At 38.0% G+C, this 19,578-nt stretch overlaps 1 protein-coding gene across 3 annotated transcripts in view; it reads right to left on the bottom strand.

The window, feature by feature from the left end:
• ADK (adenosine kinase) overlaps window positions 1-19,399 on the bottom strand; it is a 524,109-nt gene extending 504,710 nt beyond the window's left edge. The window contains exon 1 of one of the 3 annotated variants that reach the window (XM_025917987.2): window positions 19,290-19,399. In XM_025917987.2, coding sequence (XP_025773772.1) covers window positions 19,290-19,354 — 65 coding nt within the window. In that variant the 5' untranslated portion in view covers window positions 19,355-19,399. The remainder of the gene's footprint in view (window positions 1-19,289) is intronic. The other 2 variants (XM_086680037.1, XM_086680040.1) reach the window with 2 other exon arrangements.
• Window positions 19,400-19,578: the final 179 nt, after the last annotated feature.

Raw genomic sequence — 19,578 nt, 5'->3', positions numbered from 1 at the left:
GGAAAGATAGGTAAGTAAATACTCTATTTTATTTAACCATGTGGTTAGTCAGCCACTGTAAAAGCAAATAGACAACTAACTCCAAACAGCTAAGTGTCTTTGGGTAGCATAAACAAATACAGTATGTAGACCCACCATCCGAAATTTTTTCAACAAATGCTTCAAACCTCAAAATAATAGCAAAGTTCTCATCAAACACAACCAGTTTGTTGTTAAGGGTGCAATAAAACAAGCACTTTCATACATTGTTAGTGGGAGTACAAATTAATACATTTCTAGAAAGCTTTTTGGCAGTACGTGTCACCAATTCCTTTTTTAGGCAACTATCATAAATAAAATAGAACAATGTGAACAAAGATTTGTACACCCAGTTATTCATTTCAGCATTAATAGAAAAAAATTTATGATATTCTAAGTAACAAAAAATAGGGTAATGGTTAAATAAATTACAGAAGAATGTTATAGAGCTATTGCAAAATGTTTTCAGACACTTTTAAAATTTATTTGAGAGACAAAGAATGTGTGTGTGCACACCCTTAAGGGAAACAGGAGCAGAGAGAGAGGAAGAGAATCCCAAGCAGGCTCCGTGCTATGAGTGCAGAGCCTGACGTGGGGCTCAAACTCACAAACCATGGAGATCGTGACCTGAGCTAAAATCAAGAGTCAGACACAACCGAATGAGCCACCAAGGCGCCCCTCACAGGCTGTTTAAGGATGTACGAAAATATTTATCATATATTAAATGAAAAAGCAAAATAAAAAAAGGAATGTCAAGTGTGATCTTGACCATGTTAAAAAAAAAAATACATGCCATTATGCAAAGAAAAAAGATTGGAAAGAAATATACCAATATGTCATTATGGGTTTCTCTGGAGAGTGGGATTATGTGTAATCTTTCTTTTTCATACTGATCTGATTATAAACTTGCTATTATATATTGGTTTTACTAAAGTAAAATTTTTGTAATTATTGTTAAATTTTAATTATCTTTCTGAAATGGTTTAAAAATTCACAACTTATTCTTTCCATTTTTTAAAATGTATTTTTTAAATCACAACTCATCAAAACTACCCTTATTTTTAGAGGAACTGGGCTTATTTTATTCTCATTTTTATTCTTTAAAACAGGAATAACAAAAATGTCTTTATGATTTTCTTGGTTAATTTTAAATCTTACCTTGACAAAAGTTAAAAGCATTAATACCACTTTTAGAGTTCTACATAGCCCTTATGAGGCCAGCTATCACAACACTGAATGTGGAATGCCTTCCCTGCATATTACTTAAAAACACATCTCCTCATTTAATATAAATGAAAATGCTAATAAAGTAATATTTCTAAAACAATCTATATCCTACTCCAAAAAGAGAAAATTCTTAAGACTTTCTCCTAAAAATAAGTAGCATGCTATCGCCTAAGTTTCAGGAGCCTGGGAAAAAAGAGATGGGAATTCTAATCCTGGACCTAACAAAAAACAGTATAACCTTGACTATCAGTTTTCTTACCTGAAACACAAGGGAGGTTGTTATAGGTGACATCTCAAATCCCTTTCAGTTTTTATTGATCAACAAACAAAAAAAGTTCACTTGTGTCTCAATACAACTTCGGTTGTTTTTTAAAGAGTTGATCAATTTAAGGCAATTTTAGTCATCTTTCATTATGGACAAGATTATTCCCAGAAACACTGCTAAATGTATTTACTCTTTTCCCCAAAAGACATTATATAAAAGAGGCCTATTATTTTTTTTCTTTTAATGATTATCTGTAGATCATGTCACATTTCACTTTAACATTACATATTCAAACAATATAATCTTTAAATGGAACCTGATGATTTATTTCCCAGGAGAATTTGAAGAATATAATAACATTTGATTGACTGAACTTTATTTAGTAAGAATTCGTAGCAAACCTCCCTCCCAGGAACACCTACACAGTGCTTCTTTATTTCCAGTGAACTACAAATCTCTGAAACTCAAAGAAAACCTCCAATCTAAAGGTAGAGGGCAACAGTGCTACCCAATTATTTATGCTGACAAGAACACATTTTTAAATTATGCAATTGAATATCACTACCATTTCATTAAAGAAAGGGCATCTTAACATAAAAATGTATGAAACACATCACAAAATAAAGAACAGCTCTTCCCAAAGTACTGTTAGAATCTTATAAAGTATAGTTTCTATAGAATAGATTAGTCTCAGGCACCTGGGTGGCTCAGGCAGTTAAGAAACTGACTCTTGGTTTCAGCTCAGGTCGTGATCTCAGGCTTGTGAGACACAGCCCCAAGTCTGTCTGTCTGGATCTGCGCTGAGTGTGGAACCTGCTTAAGATTCTCTCTCTCGCTCTCCCCCCTGCCCCTCCCCATTTGTGCTCTATTTCTCAAAAAAACAAAAAAACAAAAAACACCAAATTTTTCTCATTTTTATTTCACTATAGATCTGGTATATGGTACTTACAAACAAGCTTTTTTTTTTTTTTTTTAAGATTTTACTTTTGGGGCGCTTGAGTGGCTCAGTCAGTTAAGCGTCCAACTTCAGCTCAGGTCAGATCTCACGGTTCATGAGTTCAAGCCCCACGTCGGGCTCTGTGCTGAGCACTCAGAGCCTGGAGTCTAAGCCTGGAGTCTGCTTCTGATTCTGTGTCTCCCTCTCTCTGTCCCTCAGTCTCTCTCAAAAATAAATAAACATTTTTTTAAAAAGATTTTATTTTTAAGTAATCTCTCTGCACAACATAGGGCTTGAATTCACAACCCTGAAACCAAGAGTCCTATGCTCCACTGACTGAGCCAGTCAAGTGCCTCGGAATTATTCATTCATTAACTCAACAAATATCTACTGAGTACCTACTCAACTGCTCAAGACACTAGAAATTCAGCCACAATTAAGAACGTGAACTGCCCTTATATTCCAGCGAGGGGATATGGATGAATAATCAAACAAGTAAGAACATCAAATGATATAAGTGCTATGCAGAGAATTAAAACCAGCAGATCAATGTAGAGACAGGCTCCTTTAGATGGTCAGGGAAGGCTTCCAGCAGGAGAGAAATGAATGACAAGACAAAGCCAGGTGGAGGCAGGCCATTACTGATAGAAGTAAAATGATGCCTAGACCAGTGTGAAAAAAGGCAAGAGAGAGAAGAAATGTTTGTGGTCAGAGCAAGAAGCAGATCATCTTAGCTTTTATGAGCCTAAGAAGTTTTGATTTTGTTATAAGCATGACAGGAAACCACTATAATTAAGTTTTAAATAGATGAATAACATGATCTGATTTTGTTTTCAAAAATCACCCTTGGTTATTGTGTAGAGAATGGACTACAGGAGGAGTAATTAAGTTTTAAATAGATGAATAACATGATCTGATTTTGTTTTCAAAAATCACCCTTGGTTATTGTGTAGAGAATGGATTACATGAAAGCAGAAAGACCAAATTAGAAGCCTATTATAGTAATATAGATGACAAACAATAGTGGTGGACATAAAAGAAGATGGGCATTTTCAAGACAGAATGACAGGGCTTGCTGGTGGACTAGACATGAGAGACTAAGGAAAAAGAAGGAATCTAGAGCAACTCCTAGATTTTAGATCACATTGGGCAAATTTGGACTAAACTGGGTAAATGGTGCTGTTTATTGAGATAAATGGAGAAAGCACAAGATAAGCTCAGAAGGCTGGAGCTCTTGGAGAGGTCAGGGTTGGAGATAGAGACTTGTGAAACATATTTTTCCTTCTGGTCTTTCTTACTCCGTGGTGCCTACTGTTTTCTATTGATAGACTAAAAATAAATGTCCAGAATTGTATATGCAGTTTCATTTGAACACCACCACAAGAAACCATCCTTGGAGTCAAATGCTAGCAGCCATAGGTATATACATAAGTAGAATAAGAAGTAAAACTTCCTGAGTGCATAGTTTGTGGCAGACACCATGCTATCTATCTTTCAAGTACTATCCCATTTTACCTCTCAAATATCAGGAGATATTATTGTCATTTTACAGATAAGATATTGAAGCTCAAAAAGTTAAATAACTTGCCCAAAGTCACACGTTACAAAACAGAAATCTAAACTCTAGTAGTTTGACTGGAGAACTGGGGCTCATTACCACTATACACAGTGTCACTAGAGTAAACCCAAATGTCTGAGACTTTTATAAATATCCAAATTTTAGAACACCACACCATGATTTCACCCACAAGATGCAGTGATTCAGTGAGTTTTCTGATTAGCTAGAGCACCATATGAAATATTTTCAGAAATTGCTTCCTTTGTTCCTATATATTCTTAAATAGATTGAGCAGCCAATGAATTGCCATTTTAATCTTTAATTTAACCAAGACTCCTAATTAAAGCCAAGAATCATTTCTTAGACCTCTTCATTTTTCAAAATTTCATTTCTGTCAAAATCACAAGAGTGGTTTTTGACAAAAACATTTTTAACCACTCTGCAAGAACTTAGGGGTACACAAGGAGTAGCAAATGGCTAAATTTACTACCAAGCTAAGTAAATCCCCCATCCTAGACATTCAGCTGTATGAATCTAATTTAGGCCTTATTGAGGCGTTGCTTATCAAAATCTTTCAAGACTCAGAAGTTGAAAACACAAATGTTGACAAAAGGTTCCAATGTAAAAATAAATTAACTTAGATAGCCCTTAGTACATTCTTTTTCTAAGTCCTAGTCCCTACCATTTTCTTTACAACAGTAAAAATAAATGTAGTCTCAAATTGAATATGCAGTTTTATCTGAAAAATGTCCTAAGAAATAATCATTTCTATTTGGTTGTTTTATAAATAATGGAACGAGTTTCTAATGTTTTCTTTTTAAGTTTTTTTTTAATGTTTATTTAGTTTTGAGAGAGAGAGAGAGAGAGAGAGAGAGAGAGAGAGGGGGAACGTGAGCATGGGAGGGGCAGAGAGAAAGGGAGACACAGAATCTGAAGCAGGCTCCAGGCTCTGAGCTGTCAGCACAGAGCCCAGCGTGGGACTCGAACTCACTAAGCGTGAGATCATGACTTGAGCTGAAGTCTAGCGCTTAACTGACTGAGTCACCCAGGTGCCCCTCTAACCTTTTCTTTTATTCAACGTTTTTGTTTTCTTTACTGAAGGGGGGTGGGAAACAGAAGCAGATTTCTCACTCATTCTGGTTTCAACAAAAACATAAGAACCTCAAACTGCCCGTATGTGAAGGGAGTTATTAAATCCAAATGTAATCTTTAGGCATTGTAAGAAGGCAGCTCCTTTTGCATGCCAAACAGACATTTTAGGAAGTATTAGGTAGCAAAATTAAGACTTCACAGAAATTTTTGAACCTTAAATCATTTCTTATTTTTAATTTTTTTAATGTTTATTTATTATTGAGAGACAGAGAGAGCGAGTGAGCAGGGGAGGGGCAGAGGGAGGAGGAGACACAGAATCTGAAGCAGGCTCCAGGCTCCAGGCTCCAAGCTGTCAGCACAGAGGCCAATGCGGGGCTCGAACTCACAAACCATGAGATCACGACCTGAGTCAAAGTCGGACACTTAACCGACTGAGCCACCTAGGCGCCCCTAAATCATTTCTCCAAAAACCTAAAATAATCAGTATTCCTTGGAAAAATAATATACATAAATTCTGAACTTTGAAACAAAAATAGACTTACAATATTTCCCAATGGAGAGGAGAAGACTATTAGAGTAATCATCTTTCAAAGGGCAATAACAGATTAAAAGCTTGGAAATATAATTCAGTCATGTTTTTCAAAATTACTTTACCATAATTGTGGCAGATTAAAAATGGCCTCAATTTCTTAGAGACAAAAGTCTATGCCCCCTCCCCTTGAATTTTACCCTAGAACTTTTTGACCAATAGGGTATATGAAGTGATGCTATAACAGATTCCAGACTAGCCTTAAGAGGACTGCCAGTTCCTGTCTTGGTCTCTTAAAGCCCTGAACTGCCAGGTAAGAAGCCCAACAAAGAGGTTGAAGAAACCACATGGAGAGGATCACAAACTACACAGCGAGGTAGAGAAGCAGGTTGAGCCAAGCTTTCCAGCCATCTTCAATGAAGCATCAAGCATGTAAGGACAAACTGAACACTCCAGACCAGACCTGTGGTCAGCTAAATACCTCCAAGTGATCCTAGTCAGTACCACATGGAGCAGAAGAGTCAACCAGTCAAACCACGTCTGAATTCCCGACCCACAAAATCATGAACTCATAAAATGGTTGTTATTTTGAGCCACTAAATTTTGGGATAGAAAGCCACACTCACTGTGAAAAATACATTTTGCATTGCAACCTAATATACTATACTTATACCTAACTGAACAATGTTTCACAAAGCAATACTTAACACTTACTATATTCAATGCACTGATACTTTCTATTCTGTTTTCCTTTTATAAAATACCAGTTATGCTACAACTAAATTGATTCATGATGTAGTTTGAAAAGCATTTTTAATTTATACTACTCACTTCACAGGTACATACACAAAGCTAAACAAAAACCTTATTAGGACCCAGTTCATAACAAGAAGTTTCTCACAAACTCACACAGTTCAGGGCTGAGTGAAAAGCTGAAAAGATGAGGTGTCTGAGGCTGGAGATTATACAGAAATCAGAAATAGCTAAGAGGAATTGAGCCTTTCTCTTTTTTATCACTTCCTTTTACCTCCCCCTTCCTATTCACAGAGCTATATTCCCCCCCCCCTTTTTTTCTATGATTATCAAGCATTATGGAATTGAGGTTTTAAATATTATATGAATTTAATGAAATGTTATAGTCCTATTCTTAAAAGTAGGTTAACTGAACATTTCATCATTTCTATTAAAAAGTTGATTTTTATTATTATTATTTGTATGAGATCCAAGGCTAATTATGACTATAAGTCATTTTTAATGAAAAAAAATTCTCATCACTGCCATCTCAGATCCGGCAGAACATTTTCACAGGATTTGAAATTACTAATAGTATTAAAAGATTAACAGCTTTTCAGACGATTACTAGTTATTGTTTCATTTATAATATAGGAATAATTTTTGAAACAAAGGGTGTGCTTAATTTTTTAGTCATACAAATTACTGTTGATTCCTGTTGCTGTTGTTTACATAATATCTGAATATTATAGCTAATTATTAAAAATCTTTCGGGGCGCCTGGGTGGCGCAGTCGGTTAAGCGTCCGACTTCAGCCAGGTCACGATCTCGCGGTCCGTGAGTTCCAGCCTCGCGTTGGGCTCTGGGCTGATGGCTCGGGGCCTGGAGCCTGTTTCCGATTCTGTGTCTCCCTCTCTCTCTGCCCCTCCCCCGTTCATGCTCTGTCTCTCTCTGTCCCAAAAATAAATAAACGTTGAAAAAAAAAAATTAAAAAAAAAATCTTTAATAAGACAGATTCAGGTCTGAATCCTATCTCTGACACTCACTGTGTAATCTTGGGCATATATTACACTTTCTAAACAATAAGTTACTTCATATTATTATAATAATTAATAACATTTGGGACATAAGATTCAAATTATTAATATCAGGGGAAAGTCTAAAATCTGCAAAGTAAATTAAAACTTATCAGATATTGTTCTCTTAACTGGAACAGTTTAATTCTTAAACATAAGCAAAATTGGGTTTGCTCAAGGCTTTTTAATTGGAAATCTGCTCAAAAGTCAAGTTCAATGAGTTAACCAACTGAAGTATATTCCACAAGGGAATACAGTATTATTTATTCTTGGGGTTTGAGGGGAAGGGCTACATATGTTTGGTTAATAAGAGAACTTGAAAGACAAAAATTAAACAAGATTACTAAACACAGTGCCACCGAATTTCTTTAAATAGTGTGATTATCTAGGACACACAGAATTCACTTTGACAAGTTCTCAATTTGTATCTTCATAAATGTAATATAAACAGCAGGAAATGTGAGTTGTAGGTCCTGGGTGTGAACTGAGAGCTCACTAATTAGGGAGTCTTAACCTCTCTGGGTCTATTTCCTCAGTTGAAGACAATTATCTAGTGCCCTTCCTGTGAGGATCAGTAAGAAAAGGTAAGTGAGAGCACATGATATAATCCTTAAATATGTTATTTTATCTCAAAAGGAACAAACTTCAAAGAAAACAGGCACTTCGTTTCTTGTTCCGGAGGGTAAATACAATAGGAAGTTATAGGACTTGGGATCAAATCTCAACTCAAATACTTAATTGCTTTAAGTAACTAGCTGTGTTACCTGACTGATACCACTTAATCTCTCTGGGCTTCAATTCTCTCCTCTACTATGTAAATATTAGACTGATTTTAAGGCACTAACAATCTAACGGTTCTAAAATATGTTCAAAAGTTTCTAAAAATCACATGAAATTGTAAATTACAATTTCAAAGGCACATCTTGGCTGAAATATGCTATTGTTTTCACACCCCAACTCCACAATTTGCAGAAAACCTCAGCTCTGTGAGGTCCCACCCTACCAGAGAATTCGCACCCAGTCATCTCCTCCCACCCCTGTTCCTACCCCCACTCCCGCCAGCATTTCCCAGCAGTCTTTGGAAAAACTACTCAAAAGGAATGGCTAGAACAGCTTGCTTATGAGTATACAGATCTGTTTTATAAGTGTAAAGATTCAACATCTAGGCCAACAAATCATTTAAGGAGCTCTGGCTTGGACTTGATATCTACCGGACATTAACAAATCTTCTCAGGAATGTAGTTTATTCAAGCTTCACATAAGTCAAAGGTCTCGTCTCTGTGTGTGTGTGTGTGTGTGTGTGTGTGTGTGTGTGTGTGTGTGTGTGCGTTTCCATTAGTAGAAAAATGTACTCCTCTTCCCTTATTTGTGCTGAACCTAGGGGAGGAATGGTGCACACACAGGGGAAATGAGTGCTAAAGAAGGAACTGCTGCCTAATGGAGGAGGGTAGACCAAGATAACTAAAGATCTGTGAGTTTAAGTCTAGAAATGTATGTATTTCTCTATACAGCACCATTACAACATTCAAACACAGGTTTGTATTCCCCACCCCCAAAAAAGACAAATCTTTTCCTTTTTTTTTTTTTTTACTAAAATACTATTTTTAATACTAAACACTGAATATTACTTACTGAATAAAATAATGTAACTATGGGGGCAGCTGGGTGGCTCAGTCAGTCTCAATGAGACTCTTGATTTCAGCTCAGATAATGATCTTGCAGTTCTGGAGTTCTAGACCCATATTGGGCTGTGAGCTGACAGTGCAGAGCCTGCTTGGGATTCTCCCTCTCTTCCCTCTCTCTCCGCACTTCCTCTGATCACTCTCTCAAAACACAAAAAGTAAAAAATTAAAAAACTTTAAATCATGTAATTGTAATTGTTTTATTGTACTATTTCAAATCTAAACCACCCAGTTCTATACATTTGGGTAAGCAACGGCTAAGTAAAACAAACAAGTAGAATTTTGTCAGTATACTTTCATGTGCATCAACAAGCCATCTGTACTAGAGTCACTTCATCTTGAGTATGTAAGAACAGAGACATAACCCAGGGTATAAGCCTGCATCACTTCTACAGCTTAACAGCTTTAATCTTCAACAAAACTAAACTAAAAATGATAACTATGGTTTCATCTCCATTTAGGAAAAACAATTTCTGAAAAACTCTATTTTAGGAGGAACCTAAGACTACCCTCAGTCATGCCTACAAAACAAGAAAATGTTCAAATTTCTCATGTGATTAACTTCAAAGACAACACATTTGAACTGTTTATTTTTAAAGGAAATAATTTTCTCGTATTTCAACTTGTTTACTCAAAAACTTACATGGTTTTTCAGACTTCAGCTCTAGGGCTCAAAGAGTAAAACAGTTTATTGCTATATCAAGCCTAAAGGAATTTGAGAAAACCAAGACATCTGAATTTGATTCTTCAGCTATATTTTGTTTCCAAGTGACCCCTCTTGGATGAATCAACAGAGACAGATTCTTTTAAAAGACCATTTTGTGGTATTATCCATTGGTTAGACAGCATATTATGTTACACAGTACCCTACAAAATTAAGAACAGTATTTCTAATCCTCAATGTTTTTAGAGTTCTAATTACATTCAAATAGGGTCACTAATTAAGGACTTGCTAAACCACAGGAAAAAGATTAATCATTCTGATAGGTCACTGAGATCTTTTTTGTAAATGCACTCTTTCAGAAAATGTATTCCTCCACCAAATAAGCAATTTTATATTTAAAAAAGAAAACACTGACCACAGGACCTTAATAAAATGTTTACATAGAAGTATATTTACTTCTGAAGGAATTTTCCCCATAGACAAATGCTGTACATATTTTCTTATTCTATTCTAGAAAAGACACTGAAATCAGCATGCACGCAATGAAAGCCAAAATGCAAATGGAAACTCACATGTTCAGATGTTCTTATGCTGAAAGCTAATTACATTGCTTCCTAAATGAACACAAATCATAGGAGGCCACAAGTACAAATAATTCAAGCAAAAACATCACAAATAAAACATGTAAGCGAAAGTAACAACTTTAAATCTGCTTTGGAAAATATTCAAAAAGTATCTTTTCAAGTGGCATGTGAAACTTCAGTTTGTAAAGACCACTTCAGTGAAATAAGCCTTCTAAATCTTGAGATCCAAAAGTTGAAGAAAAATCTTTACTTTAGTCAGTCAGTATTTTACAGGAAGAAAAGACTAATAACTTAATGACATGACCAGTATTTTTTTTTTTAACGTTTATTCATTTTTGAGAGACAGAGAGAGACAGAGCATAAGCAGGGAAGGGGCAGAGAGAGAGGGAGACGCAGAATCCGAAGCAGGCTCCAGGCTCTGAGCAGTCAGCACAGAGCTCGACGCCGGGCTCCAACTCACGAACTGCAAGATCATGACCTGAGCCGGAGTCGGACGCTCAACCGACTGAGCCACCCAGGCGCCCCATGACATACGTGACCAGTATTATGGTAGGGCTAAACAGAAGAGATCTTTGAAATACTTAAAATCATAGATGTGTTGAATGGGAACCTCAGGAAAAATGCAGCAACTGATAAGAAATTCATGTTTCTGCACAATAGCAAAGTTTTAAAAGCAATTTAAAATTTTAATAAAGGTCCACAATCCTTTTGTTGAATTTTTTGGGCAAGATATGTTTTGGGGCCACAATTTTATGAGATTCCAAATTTTATGGCTTTTAGGAAGATAATATACTGTATGTACTATGTACTTTGTAAACCACCCACAGTTTCATCAAGCATGTCATTAACAAACTTAATATTTCTACAACAAAATATATACAGTTGTATAAGGCAGATAAATATTACAGAGAGCCTCATATCAAGTTTTGCTGCCAAATTAACTTTAAAAAAAATTAACTTTTTTAAAAAAGTTAAAACTTCCAGTTTTCAGAGCTTTTGGGATTTCAGAAATATAGACAAAAAGATTACAACCTGTAATAAAACCATTATACTACTTATTTTATAAAGTTTCAGATTTACTTAGTATCTCAGAGTTCCATTCTGTAATGGGGATATCTAGCTACTCAGCACCCACCCAAAATATGTATTCAGTGCACATCAAGTTTCTCCAGCTTAAAATCCAGAGTCCTAATATACACGTGCAGTGTAAAAAAGTTGGAAAATACAAAAAAAATAAATAAATACACAAAAATAACCCACAATGTTTCCACAGAGATAACAGCTATTAAATTTTGGATGTTGTTGGGGTGCCTGGGTGACTCAGTTTGGTTGAGTGTCCAACTTCAGCTCAGGTCATGATCTTGCAGTTCATGAGTTCAAACCCCATTTCGGGCTCTGTGCTGACAGCTCTGAGCCTGGAGCCTGCTTCCAATTCTGTGTCTCCCTCTCTCTCTGCCCCTCCCCCACTCGTGCTCTGTCTCTCTCACTCTCAAAAATAAATGAACATTAAAAAAAATTGGGGATGTTGTCTAAATTGTCTGATTCTTTCTATACACATTAATAATTAGGATCAAATCTCCATAATTTTAGTGCGGATTTTTGTTTTTATCTTACTATGGACCTGGAATACCCTTTCAACCTGAGGATGCTGGTCCTAAAGTCTGGAAAATTGTCAGCCATCATTTCTTCTAATATATCTTCTCCACCATTCACACTATTTCCTCTTTCTGGAAAACCCAGTTAGATGTTAAGTTGTTGCCTCTCAATTGATATTTGTATCTCTTAATTCCTTTTTATTTCTCTATTTTACATCTGAGTGAATTACTCAGTACTATCTTCCAATTCACTAATTTTCCCTTCAAAAATGTTTGGTCTAGAGTTTGATCAACCTATTTTTTGTTTTAATTTCAATAACTCCATTTATTCTTTTAAATAGCTATTTATTTTTTGATTCATAACATGTTTTTGATAGTGGGGAAATTACAATTCCCAATTCTGAGCCATCTGGCAGCTCAGCCGTCTCTGTGCCACCACTTTAGGTCCACAGCTTTTTAAAGCAACAGCCAGGAGTAAAGGCACTCAGCCTTCTTTTCATCCAGGCCCAGCCCAGCTCCCAGTTTCATCCACTTTATGACACCTCTTCCCCTACACAGTTATTTCCACCAGCTCATGAACCCAGAGTCTAACTGCATACTTCCTTCCCGTTTTAGTCCCTGCACATGTTTATCTTGCTCTTGAATATAGCTGTATCTGTTTTCTTTTTAAATTTGTAATTGCGGGGCGCCTGGGTGGCGCAGTCGGTTAAGCGTCCGACTTCAACCAGGTCACGATCTCATGGTCCGTGAGTTCGAGCCCCGCGTCGGGCTCTGGGCTGATGGCTCAGAGCCTGGAGCCTGTTTCCGATTCTGTGTCTCCCTCTCTCTGCCCCTCGCCCGTTCATGCTGTCTCTCTCTGTCCCAAAAATAAATAAACGTTGAAAAAAAAATTTTAAAAAAATAAATAAATAAATAAATAAATAAATTTGTAATTGCTGCATTTGGAGCAGAGAGTCAACAGTAGGATAAACAATACCATAACAGCTAACATTTATTGTATACTTATGGACTGCGAATTTTATATTTATTTTCTCATATAATCCTCTTAACAATATTTTGAAGTAGGTACTATTATTATACCCATTTCATAGGTGAGAAAACAGGCACAAGGCCAGTTAGCAACTGTTCCAAGATCACCAGCTAATAAGGACCAAGAGTCAAACCAGATATCAGATACCAGAGACCACGCTCTTAATCACTATACTGCCTTCCATCCTGATCAAAATGCTCTTTATAATTCTGATTCTCTCTTTCTCTTTCTCTCTCTCCCTCTCTCATTCCACCTAACTGTGAACATTTTGCACACAGGCAGCATCTTAAGTGACGGAAGGGAAGTGGAGCTGTATTCCACGTAGAAAGTAGTATATCAGCCTTATATTTTATTTAGTGTTATTCAGTCTAGGCCTATACCTAAAATCAGAAACACGGTTTTCAATGCCTATCTTTTTTCATAGAGCCCTTCCCACTTTCCCTGAGCTCTAAGCATTTCCCATGTGCCCCTAGACACCCAGGACCATCCATGCAGGCTTGCCCCTGCTCTCTCTCCACCTCCCTCACTCTGTCCTAGTATATAATGCCCAGGAAAGCACCCTATTAGGACATTCATACAAAGTACCTTAGAAGACTTTTGTTTTCCATTTTCCTTCATAGCCCAAAGCCTTAATCATAAAGGATTACATTTGTGAATATAAGTGAACAGCATGCAGTATAATCCAAAAAAGAGCCATCTTCAATTTTAGGCTGCATTATAAAAATATAAAGTCTAAAAAAGTGAAGGTTATCAGTGCCACTCTATACTGTGCTAATAATTCATTCAACAAACATTAATTGACTCACTCCTAAAGACTAGGCACTGTGCAACACACTAAGGACGTACAAATCACCCTTTCTCTTTGCCAGTCTGCATATATTTTCCTCATTTAATCCTCACAACAGAATGCTCCTAGAACAGTGTGCTCAGTTTGTAAAACTAATCTTCCAGAGGATTTTCTGAAAGAGAAAAAAATGTGTTTTAGAAGAAGGGTTACTAAAACTATTACTTGGTCACCTAAGATACTTAGCCTTTTCTCCCTATATTTACTATCCAATTTTTAAAACACAGGGTCCTTAGTAAGGCAGGACACAGAGGGAAAGAATAAAAGGAATCCATGGAAGTGAAATGGTTAGGAAGCAATAATTTGAGAAAAGCTCAATATTTGCTGATTGGAGAATTGCAGTTTGTTTTCTTTTTAATGTTACTAAAAGTCATGACCTGGAACAATCTTTAATTGCTAATGTCAGTAAGTTATGATGTTGGTTCTTAGGATTCAACCCTTCCTAACATCAACTTCAGAAATTACAAATATTTGCTATGATGAATAAGTACAGCTATGTCTCAAGAAGATTAGGAAGAACTTGACACTGGAGGTGGAGAGACTAGTTAGGAAGCCAACAAATGTAAGCAAGATAAAGTCTACACTTGAGTTGTGGCAGCAGGAATGGAAAAGGAAAGGTGTTTATGAGACATTACTGAAGAAGAAAAGATCAACTTTGATAATCATATGTGGATGGAAAATGAAGCAAATACCTAGGTTCCAAACTGTGGAGAAAGAATTAGTGATGCCATTAACAGATGTAGGAGCCATGTAAGAAGGTGCACATTTAGGACAAGAGACAGATTTAGCTTGATATACATGACTTTGAAGAGCCAGCAAGACACTCAGAAGGAGATATTCAGCAGACAGTTAAAATTAGGGTCTGACAACTTAAGGACTTAGCAATAGCAATATGATCCAGTACATGTCCAGTACAAAGTATGGATGCCCTCTACCTTCTGCTCCAGTCAGACCAAACCATCTGTAGTTCCCCTACAGAGGCAGCTCTCTCCCATCTCTACCTCCAAACAAACCTTCCTATAAAGCCAAACACCCTACTTCATACCTGGTTAACTCCTTGTCATATTTCAGAATGCTCAGGTATCATTTTCCCAACCCTTACTCATTTCCCGCCAGGAGGATGGTGCCTGGGTCTTACCTCTCTACATATTAGCACCTAATATTTAGTACCATTCCTAAAATAGCAGCCACTTAAAGACTGATTGGAAAAAAACAGACTTGGCACATGTTCAATAAGCTTTCAAAAGAACAGGATCCTCTTAGAGATGACCACTAAAGAAATGAACTTGGATGAGATTTCCAAAGGAGAGAAAAGAAAATGAGTGGTCCTAAATATAGGTATTCATCGTGGAATATATTCAACTAGGGATCAGTTCCCAAAAATGGTTCTCAACTTCCTTCAGCCCCAAATACCTCATCGGTGACACAAGGAGTATTACCTACCTCACAGGCTGCTGGGAAGATTAAAGGAGATAGCATATATAAAGCACCTAGTATAATATCTGGCACTCAATATTCCCTTCTGTTCCCCAACCCCACGTGAAAACATGTTAAAGCCTGCTTATTTCTCTGCAGCTTTAGTAACTGCTACAACCTGACAAGCAATCCAACCTAGAAAAATAACGGATATTTGAAAAAGGGAGGCTAGACTTGTCAAATACTCTCCCTTAGAGTAGTCTTTTCAGTCTCAACACTATTGTTAATGTTATCTAGATAATTCTTTTTTGTTGTAGGGGGCTTCATGTACATTGTAGGATGTTTAGCAGCTAGATAATTCTTTTTTGTTGTAGGGGGCTTCATGTACATTGTAGGATGTTTAGCAGCATCCTTGAACTCTACTTAACTAGGTGTCAGTAGCACTCCGTACCAAAAATGTTTCCAGACATTGCCAAATGTCCCTAAGAGGCAAAATTTCCCCTGGTTGAGAACTACTACCCCAGAGCTAACTGAAATTCTCAAAGTTCTAACTCTTCTCCCTGACACCTACAAACATATATCATACATTCATTTGTTCCTCACTGTCTAATTCCACACATTAAATTGTGCTTAGGCTTTATAAGCCACTCTCCTGAAAAATTAACCAAAACGGGTAGCTAGCCTCTTAACTGTCAAACCAGTCATCATAGATAATGCATGCAATCCAACCAATCAGTGCATTATCACACTGCAACCCTTAAAACCAAGTTAATATAAGTAGGAATAGCCAATCCCCAAAGGTCTTCACACAAAATTAAGAGATTTGTCCAAGTACTCAAGTGTCTAATCTTTTAACTTCATGTCTACAAGTGGCACTAAATAGGTTATTATATAAAGTGAGTTTTTAGTTGCCTAAGGACTTGTACAATTTGGGGTGGGTTTTTTTGTTTGTTTGTTTTTTAAAGTAAGCACTATGCCCAACATGGGGTTTGTACTCGTGACGCTGAGATCAAGAGTCACATGCTGTACCAACTAAGCCAGCTAGGAGCCCAAGCACTTTCACAGGTTTTAAATAAACACAATGACATATAAGATACATTCAATATATTTAAGAATTAAGTAGGATGGGGGGGATGGGCTAAGTGGGCAAGGGGCATTAAGGAAGATACTTGTGGGGTTGAGGACTGGGTGTTATATGTAGGGGATGAATCACTGGATTCTACTCCTGAAATCATTATTGCACTATATGCTAACTAACTTGCATGTAAAATTTTTTTTTTAAATTTAAAAAAAAGAATTAAGTATGAGACACCTATATATTGCAACAATATAAAAAGTTATGTACATTAACAAAAAAAATAAGCAAAAATAGAGAAACAAAAACTGAGTTAACAGTTCTCAAGGGTTTTTGGATAATTGCTTGAAGTTATAAGTATACAACATGGTAATTAAGAGCACAAGCCTGGAATCAGACTACCTGGATTAAAATCCCAACCCCATCTCTTATTAGATAGGTGACCTTGATCAATTTACTTAATTTCTCTATGCCTGTTTCTTCCTTAGTAAAGGAATTATAGTATCTACCCTGTAAGGTTGTTGTGGGATTGAATGACTTAAAACAGGTAAACTACTGAAACAGTGCCTGATACATACATACTAAATGTTAAATATTATTATTTATCATTGTTTTTAAGGCTGCATAGCAGAGAGTAGTGTTTCTTGGGTGGCTATATAAAAGTTGACACTGGGGGCGTGTGGGTGGCTCAGTCTGTTAAGCATCTGACTTTGGCTCAGGTCATGATCTCACTGTTTATAAGTTCGAGCCCCACATCAGCTCTGTGCTGACAGCTCAGAGCGTGAAGCCTGCTTCAGATTCTGTGACTCCCTCTCTCTCTGCCCCTGCCCCACTCACTCTTGCTCTCTCTCTCTCAAATATTTTAAAAAATTAATTTAAAAAAAAGCTGACAATGGAATCAAACAATGGACTTGCATCCAGATGCTCTGGATTCATATTTCAGTTCCTTAACTAATTATTTCATTTGGGCTTCAACCTCCTCACCTGCAAAATAGGCAAATGCCTTGAAAATGTGTCAGCATAAGAGAAAAATCTAAGGACCATATGTTTAGTAGGATAGAAAGGAAAAGTTGCATCTGTCTTCCAATTTGGTAGAGGAAACTTTGTGAAGGAGGTACCTTTTAAAAAAATACTCTAGTAATGGACAGAGTAGGGAAAGCACATGCCCTTGAACCCAGGTAGGTCTGATTCAAAAAGCCGATGCTTTTTTCAATCTATGGATTGAAAGCTTAACATAAAAAGAGAACATCCTGGGGCGCCTGGGTAACTTAGTAAGTTGGGATCCGACTCTTGCTTTCCACTCAGATCATGATCTCACTGTTAGTGGGATCACTCAGGGGTCAGGCTCTGTGCTATTAGCACAGAGCCTGCTTGAGGCTCTGTGCTAATAGCACAGAGCCTGCTTGGGATTGTCTCTCACTCTCTCTCTCTCAAAATAAATAAACATTTATTTTAAAATTGAGAACATTCTGGGGCGCCTGGGTGGCGCAGTCGGTTAAGCGTCCGACTTCAGCCAGGTCACGATCTTGCAGTCCGTGAGTTCGAGCCCCGCGTCGGGCTCTGGGCTGATGGCTCAGAGCCTGGAGCCTGTTTCCGATTCTGTGTCTCCCTCTCTCTCTGCCCCTCGCCCGTTCATGCTCTGTCTCTCTCTGTCCCAAAAATAAATTAAAAAAACGTTGAAAAAAAAATTAAAAAAAAATAAATAAATAAAATTGAGAACATTCTGAGTTGTCAAAAGAAAAAATAAGTTTATTTCTTTGCAAACTAATCCTTTGAGGGTAGTAGGAATACATTAAAAGCACTGGCAGAAGGATGCCTGGGTAGCTCACTGGGTTAAGCATCAGACTTCCACTCAGGTCATGATCTCGCTGTTCTTGGGTTCGAGCCCCGCGGTGTCCGGCTCTGGGCTGACAGCTCAGAGCCTGGAGCCTGTTTCAGATTCTGTGTCTCCCTATCTCTGCCCCTCCCCTGCTCGCATTCTGTCTCTCTCTGTCTCAAAAATAAACATTAAAAAAAAATTTTTTTTAAAGCACTGGCAGAGATACGGCCACCATCCATCCAAAACAGCTTGAAAACAGTATCAGGCCTCTAACTGACCTTCTCCTTTCATTTACAAATGCTTCATTCTTTTGGAGGTGAAGGATGATTTTGGAAAAAATGAGACTTGTCTTGTATAATCAAGGAATATCCCAATAGTTTTAAAACAATTTGTCTATACTTACATATAAAAATCCATGCCTTACAACAAACATTTCAAAATCATCAAGGACTGTGCATGTTACACTTTATACTTATCAGGAAGGAATACTTTAACAAACAACATTTTATAAGTAAATTACAACATCATGTGAGGCAGGTGCTGGGGCAAAATTATCTCTACTGCTGCCAAAAAGTAAAAAGAAGAATCAGTATTTCCTATCTATTCAGCCCAAAACCGTCCCGCCAAGCCTGCAAAAGGTCTTCAAAGATGTCAACTTTCAGAGTGCGTACAAAAAAGAAAGGTCAAGGCGCCCTTCCGCGACACTACTAAAAATCCCTAAGAATTCTGTCTTTGCCCAAGGGTAGAGCAGTCGCTGGACTTCCTCCTCGTTATCACCCAGAAAATAGGAGGTGGCAGGGTTGGACTCTGCTCTGCACGAGTCAGGTCATACAAAGTCCCACTAGCCCAGCCGGGGGGAGCTCCCACGTGGCGCCCGCAGCGTGCACCTCGCCAGATAGGTTCTCCCCGGCCAGTGTCCTGATTGGCCAAGAGCAGCCGGAGCGAGCAGGCGGCGACTCGGCCAAACTGGGCGGGCGCGGGGCAAAGGGTCGCAGCCTGGCGGGCAGCTCCGTAAACTGCCGATCGTGAGCTTTGGCCCCAAGCCGACAGCGAGGACACCATTCGGCTCCAGGGCCGTGAAACCCTACGTGGGCCCCGGGTAGTTGCAGACGCTGTCACCCTCCACCCTATGTCGAGGAGCGCTCACCTCAGCGCTCGCGGCGCCTCCACCTTCAGCTTTTTGGGCTTCGGCTCCTCTTCGGTCGCAGCCATCTTCGAACTCCCACCCCTTCTGCTCTCTGGCCCCACCTCCCTTATCTCATCACCGCCCCTTTCTCCCCGAACGCCGCCTCTCCTGACTCTTTCCACTCGGTGTCTCTTCCTTCCACAGCCATTGGCTCAGCCCCCTTCTGGTCCCGCCCCGCCGGCTGTATGGGGACCCCAGACTGAGTTAGGCTGCGTACGAGCGCCTGAGTCCACATGGTGTGAAACCCACT

Source organism: Puma concolor, chromosome D2, assembly GCF_028749965.1.
Source record: "Puma concolor isolate L17-30 chromosome D2, mPumCon1.1.hap2, whole genome shotgun sequence".
Taxonomy (NCBI): domain Eukaryota; kingdom Metazoa; phylum Chordata; class Mammalia; order Carnivora; family Felidae; genus Puma; species Puma concolor.
This window is presented reverse-complemented; position numbering and strand designations above follow the sequence as displayed.